This window comes from Malania oleifera, chromosome 8, assembly GCF_029873635.1.
Source record: "Malania oleifera isolate guangnan ecotype guangnan chromosome 8, ASM2987363v1, whole genome shotgun sequence".
Lineage (NCBI taxonomy): Eukaryota > Viridiplantae > Streptophyta > Magnoliopsida > Santalales > Ximeniaceae > Malania > Malania oleifera.
Genome location: NC_080424.1, coordinates 19,089,621 through 19,096,945, shown reverse-complemented (window position 1 = coordinate 19,096,945; position 7,325 = coordinate 19,089,621). Strand labels below are relative to the sequence as shown.

At 35.3% G+C, this 7,325-nt stretch overlaps 1 protein-coding gene across 1 annotated transcript in view; it reads left to right on the top strand.

Annotated features, from left to right (window-relative positions):
- The first annotated feature begins 1,829 nt into the window (after positions 1 to 1,829).
- The window catches only part of LOC131162928 (calcium-dependent protein kinase 4), a 33,649-nt gene continuing 28,153 nt past the window's right edge, over positions 1,830 to 7,325 (top strand). Inside the window, exon 1 of the mRNA XM_058119549.1 lies at positions 1,830 to 2,767. Coding sequence (XP_057975532.1) covers positions 2,212 to 2,767 — 556 coding nt within the window. The 5' untranslated portion in view covers positions 1,830 to 2,211. The remainder of the gene's footprint in view (positions 2,768 to 7,325) is intronic.

Genomic DNA, 7,325 nt, shown 5'->3' with positions numbered 1-7,325 from the left:
GACCTTGGCTAAAAGGTTGAATAGTCAACTTATTTAGGTAGATTGTGTCAACGATTAGAAAAACTAGAAGCTATTATGTTGACCAATTAGAGCGTTGGAACGTTCTATTAAGTAAAATATGTTTGCATACTAATGTGACCCTAAAAGTCTATGTGCATGCCCTTTAAGCCCAATGAAACATGAAGGAGATATTTTCTAACATATTGCCCAAGTTTTTTGCTCTTCATCTCTGTCAAATCTCTCAACTTGCTTATCTTCCTTCAAAGAGATAAAACATCAAAACTCTTGTGATCATATTTTAATACTCTTATTGGAGAGTTTGTGTGATCAAATTAATCTTTGAATTTATATATTCTATCCTTATGAGGATGTTATTTGTTGTATTCAAGTATTTATAATTGTGCTGCCATTTTTTTGTTATCTTGATAACAAAATTACCCCTTTTGCAACTCATTTCTAGTCGAGAAATTGAATTCCATCCAAATATCATAAGAATACCCTCCGCATTAGGTCTAATGCTTGCAACATAGAGAGAGAGAGAGAGGAAAAATGGCAAGTTGACATATATGGATTGAGTTTCAAATACGTGGAAAAAAAGGGCATGTTGACATATGTGGATTGATTTTCAAATATGTGTGGTCCTTCTTTACTAATATAATATTAATTCACAAAAATAATGATGGGGCACATTGGATACAAATTAGGGTAGAATTGTCATTTAAAAATTCTACAAAGTCACATTGTAATTTTTGTAGTATAGTTGTAAAATACTAGATTTAATAGTTTGATTTCAGTTTGCCTAAAATTCATAGGTTGGGTTAATTTTTTTTTTTGCGCATAAAGATATTATTGTATATTAATGTAAACATAATTCTAGCCATCTAGCTATATTGCACATAAGAATAGTGGCAATCCATTTTGGTCTTGATTCCATGTTCCAACCAAATATTAGAGTGGAAATACATATTTAGTCCCCCTTAATTTCATGTTGTGAACCAAACAAGTCATTAACTCAGTCTAAATCTATTTTATTTAAGATGCACAAAGATGTCAATTCTGTTTAATTTTAATTAAATTAATTTAAACCCCTTTATTCATATAAAGGTGACACACTGTCTCACGTTAGCCTCCTTTGTCTTGATTTCACAAAAAAATTTAGCTTACTTCCCCCTTCAACAAAAGTTAAATACCCAAAATTTTCTAGGTATCATTTACATCCTAAACAAAAACTCAATAATTTTTTACAAGTTCTGATAGGGATAGAGTCAAAAAGTTTGAAATTTTCTTAACTATTTCTAAAGGTTCTATTTCTAGTATCCCCTTCATTCAAAACTTTTCTAATTTACTTTGGTGTAATGCATGTTGAAATGATTTAAAATAAGCTAGAAATAGGCTTATCCCAAAGGCTATGAAGTTAGAGGCAAGATGGTTCACAGTGAGGGAAGAGAGTAAGAAGCATGACTGTTCATCGAGTTAAAGTTGGGCGATGTACTTTTTATGGCTAATAAAAAAGAACACAATAAGAGAACAATTGTTAAACATTTACAATCATGTAATAAACATGTCGTTTAATGTCATGTTTCATGTGCCTAGAGAAATTAGTTAAATCGTCATTCCGTGATACTAATAAAATTTTGTTATCCTATATTTAGATTTTGGATAATACAATTATTTAGATTTAAATAAAATTTAATATAAAATTACTTTACATTTATATTTAAATTTTGGATAATTTTAATACAAAATTACTTTACATTTTCTTTAAATTCACACACACACACACACACATATATATATATATATATATATATATATTCAACTTTTGAAAAGCATTAGTCTTAGGAACCTGAGTTTCCCTTTCCTTAAATACTGTTATTTATGTCACGGAAATAAAAACCTTAGATCAGGTCCTTATTATTTTACAAAAGAGGACTTGGATTAACATAGTAGTCATAGTCAAACAGATCTGACCCTCCTAAGAAAACCCCACAAAAGCAAAGAGCAAAATGAAGAATAGTCTGAGAGGAAGAAGAAGAGGGGAAACGGAGGGGGGGGAGGTAGACGACGAATGAGAGGGAGAAGAAAATTAGAGCAGTTTGGCAGTGAAGAGAGAGAGACAGAGAGAGAAAAGAGCATTTGCAGGGAGAGAGAGAGAGAGAGAGAGAGAGAGAGTGAGATCCAATCTGAGGGGGGAAGACTCGAAAGGTAGCGATGAAGAAACAATCAGCGTCGGCATCAGCATCAGCATCAACGAGAAGTGTATCAGTCCTCCCCTACCAAACCCCAAGACTACGCGATCACTATCTGCTGGGCAAGAAGCTCGGCCAAGGCCAGTTCGGTACCACCTATCTCTGCACTGAAAAATCCTCAGGCACCCTCTTCGCCTGCAAGTCAATCCCCAAGCGCAAGCTCTTGTGCAAAGAAGACTACGACGATGTCTGGCGAGAGATTCAGATAATGCACCATCTATCCGAGCACGCCAACGTCGTCCGCATCAAGGCTACGTACGAGGATGCCGTCTTCGTCCACCTCGTCATGGAGCTCTGCGCCGGCGGCGAGCTTTTCGATCGGATTGTGCAGAAGGGCCATTACAGTGAGCGAAAAGCCGCGCAATTGATCAAAACCATCGTCGGGGTTGTGGAGGCCTGTCACTCTCTCGGTGTCATGCATAGGGACCTCAAGCCGGAGAACTTCTTGTTTGATACTCCTGACGAGGATGCCACGCTCAAGGCCACAGATTTCGGCTTGTCCGTGTTCTACAAGCCTGGTTGGTTCTTGGGTTCTGTTTCACGTCGTAGTTTTATTTCTTCGTAATTGCTTTTCTTGACTTTCATTCTTCTATTGATTTGTTATTAGTCATTTTGTTTTAGGTCCCGATTCATTGGTGGGTATTCTTCCGTTTACTTCCTTTTCTTTTTTATTTTTTTTACTGTATTACTGGACCTTCTTCTTCTCCTTGTTTTGCTTGATTGGATTTTCTCCCCAATCTGATTAGAACCACTACTTTTCACCTTATATATTTCTTCGGCCCCAAGTTGGCTTTCGATTTCAGTTATTATTTATCATTGTTATTTTGCTTATGGAAAAATGTGTTTCTTGATATCTTTATATATTCTGCTGATTGTTTGGTGATGTGGGGAATATTCGTTTAACTTTGTGTTTTTGAGGACAAAAAGATTTAAGTGGTTCATGTGTTCTCTTTCGTTCTTGTTGAGTTTACAGAAATTGTTGTTCTAGAGTTTTTACTGCTGGTGCTTTTTGGTTGGAACATGAATTTTGGTTTTGGTTTGTGTGGATAAAATTTGGAGTTCGAGTATTTTATGAGCTTTCTTACCATTTCAAATTTGTACTCGTCACTTCTCTTTTTTGCTAATTGTTTCCGAAAAAGGCCTTTACAGTTTGGATTACTGAACTAGTGAGAAAAATTGTGGTGTTAATATTTGGAGTGTGGTTAGTTTATTGGTTTTCCTATACTTATATAAATATGTTGTTTATTGTTTAATGTCCTTGCTTTTTTTTGGTTTTGTTTTTGTGATTGTAAGTATCTGTTTTTGTTATGAGCCTGTTTGTGTGGTGGTTTGACATCTACTATCTTAGCTTCATTGTTTGGAAATTACTAGGATTGACTCTTTCTGCAAAATAAGATGCCGGCTTCATTTTTGTCGTCAGTTTTATTTCTTTTCTTTTTGTTCCTTGGGGGGGGGGGGTGTGGATATGGTTTAAGAAACAACTGTCAATGACTCAATATTAAGAATGCACCCCCCTTTTGGGGGAAAGTTGTGAAGTGAAGGTTGAGAGATCCTTCAAGACATACATAAATGGAAGGATATAAGAGAACTCAAAATTGACAAGAGAGGGCACCCCACAAACCAAAGTACTGAATGAGCAGAAAATTAGTATGCAATAGAACCCTTAATGTTGCGTTTGGTTGGTGAAATTTTAAGTTTCCTTAAAATGACATTCTTGGTATTGAATACTTGCCTCACAATAACATATTTGTTTGGTAAGGCTCACTTTCTAGAGAAGTTGCTCATTTTTGTAGTTTCATATATGACAATGTTATGTCATATTTCAATATTATTTTTTATTATTATAAAATAATATAGTACTATTTGTATTTTCAATAAACATTTTTATTGGAAATGTCAAACAGTGTGATGATAATATATGATAAAGTAGATTATTAAAATTTATGGATATAATATTAAAAAAAATATAATTAAAATTAATGATACAACATATTATAATAAAATTCCATATCATTATGATTATAACATAATGATAATATTACTATTAAGCAACCACTTTACTTAAAAGCTTAAATTGTTAGATTGTGGATCAACAATGAATATCAATATTTAACACTCCCTAGTGCTTGTAGTTTGATTGCGTGTGGAGAGATAAATGATAAATAACACCCATTATGGGGAATAAGTTAATTTTTAACCACCACTGAGTAAATGCAGGCAACAACCTCATGGCAACTATATCATCTTGAGATTACTATGTAAATTGGAAGACATAATCAAAATGATAGGTCTCTTCCTTTATTTATCATACCAATTACATGATGATGACCATAATACCTTTGGTAACTTATACACTGAGTCACACTTACTACCACAACAATAACGCACAACAATAATCCTAAATAACTAAAGTAACTAATAACACTCCTTTGAGGTTGGAGCATGGAACTCATATGCTCCTAGCTTGTAATAAATGGATATAACACGAACATCCCCCAAGGCTTTAGTAGTTGATTTTAGACTTCACATGAATGGTTGTAATGATTTTTTGTACAAGTTCCTTTTGAAAAATGTGACAATCTACTTCAATGTTTCGTGCTCATGGAAGACTACGGTGGAGGCAATATGAATAGCAACTTAATTGTCACACATCAACCCCATAGGTTGAGAATTGAGGAAAACCAATTTCTTCCAACATGTTCTTTAGTCAAACAAGCTCACATTTAACATGACCTATGACCCAATATTCTTGCTTAACACTTGATTAGATCACCACAATTTGTTTCTTACTCATTTAGGATACTAAGTTACCACTAGCGAAAAACAGAGTACTTGGCTATGGATCTTTTGTTGGAAGATGACCTAGTTTAATATGCATATGTAGATCCTTGAGCGGAGTGTGACCCTGATTGTGATTGAAGAGACCTCTTCATGTGCACCTTTGAGGTATTTCAAGATATGAATGACCGCATCTGAGTGACTTGTTCTTAGAGAATCATGAAATTGGCTCACAACACTGGTGTGAAAGATAAATCCAATCGAGTGAATAGGAGATAGTTTAACTTTCTAACATGTCTTTAGGATCATCCACAATTAGCCAACCAATCATCCACATTTGGCACTAATTTGTTGTTAGGATCCATGGGTATATTGATAAGTTTTGTTCCCATCAACCTAGTTGCATCTAAAAGGTCTAGGACATACTTTCTCTATGACAAAACATAGGAGATCCGAGTACTTCTATACCCAAGAAGTATTTCAATAGCCTTAAATCTTTGTAGAAATGCTTCAAGATTTGGATACCTTGATTATCATGACCAATCATCACAATATCATCTATACATATGAGCAAAATCCTACTAGAAGTAGTAAAGCGATAAATACAAAGTGATCAAGTGACACTGTTGAAGATCAAAACTCAAGTACTACGGCACTAAATTGACTAAACATGCTTTGGGAGACTGCTTTAGACCATACAAGGATATTTTAAGCTGACACACTACTCCGGACTCTCTATAAGCTTAGGTGGCTGCTACATATAGACTTCCACTTGAAGATCATGATATAGGAAGGTATTCTTCACATCTAATTGATGTAGAGGCCAATGAAATATGGTGACTAAGGAGATGAATTTGGTGAATGGTGAGAATGTGTTGCAATAGTCTGAGTAGAATATATCTTTTTAGCAACAAGGTGGGCCTTCAAATGAGCCATGGAGCCATCAAGATGGCTTCATGGTATACACCTAGTGACAGCCAACCGCAAACTTATCAATAGATTCTGATTTCCAAATGTCATTGTCTCGTAACTTATGCATCTCTTCAACCATTTTAGTCCTCCACCCATAATGGGATAAGGCCTCATGAACTTAGGAAAAGCGATAGTTGAGTACTAAAATAATTGTATGAGAGTGGCAAAAAATCATAGCAAACGAAATTAGAGATTGGATGTTGGATACTGGTGTGTTTACCTTTCCAAATAGCAATATGAAGACGAGCATCTTGGGAAGTAGGATTGTCAAGTGAGGAAAACAGCGGCGTAGAACTAGAAGATGGAGGAGTCTCCTCCCTTGAGTCGTTGTCGTGTGTACACCTGCAAATTAAGACGATCCAAGCAGTGAGGAGGACTCAAACGAGATGTAGATGTTGGAGGATTGGGAGGAGGTAATTGGTTAGGATCTAGAAGGCAGAGTAAGGGACACATTAAGGTCAGCACAGACATATTAAGGTAGCAGGGTTCAAGGAATTAGAATAGTATGGCGTAGACTCAAAAAAAGGTAACATTAGCAAAGAAAGAATCGATGTAAAATAGGGCTATGACATTGATATCCCTTTTGGATACAAAAATAGCCCAGAAAAATATTTTTTATAGCATGAGGATCTAACTTATCTGTGCCTGGACTTAAATGATGGACAACGGGCACACAACCAAATATATGGGGAGGAAGTGAGGGCAAAGGAGCCTCGAGAAGAGAAGTGAATATGTTATTTTACTACCACGGAAAAAGGATGACATTTATTGATGAGAGAGCAATCAGTAAGGACTTCGATCAGTCCAAAAAACTTTGGGGGCGTTCATTTGATACAATATGGTGCAAGTGAATTCGGTACTAAAGTACTCCTTAGCATTATCACTACAAAATATCCTTACTAGTACATCAAATGAGTCCTTATTTGAGAATAGAAGGCAGCAAAAAAATTAAGCAAATTAGAGCCAAGTTACTCATTGACTAATGAAACAAAAGTTTGGAACCCCAACTTGGGAAGCAAGGGGAACACGGTGGTACTTTCCCACTGACAAGACACACTCAAGATTAGACATATAATCGAAGTAAGAATTAGTTTTTTTAACTCTTTCAATGGAGGATTACAAAGGCGAAAATGGATTTGAAGTGATGATGTAGTAGCAATGTAGACAATAGGAGAAGATAGTGAATCAACGTACAAAGTCCACCAGCCCCCATGTCCTTTTCCAATTGTCTTCTTTCTCTTTAGATTTAGAATAACTATAGAATTAGGAAAGCAGGTTACAGAACAATTTAATGACCTCATAATCTTACTAAAGACATAAGATTGA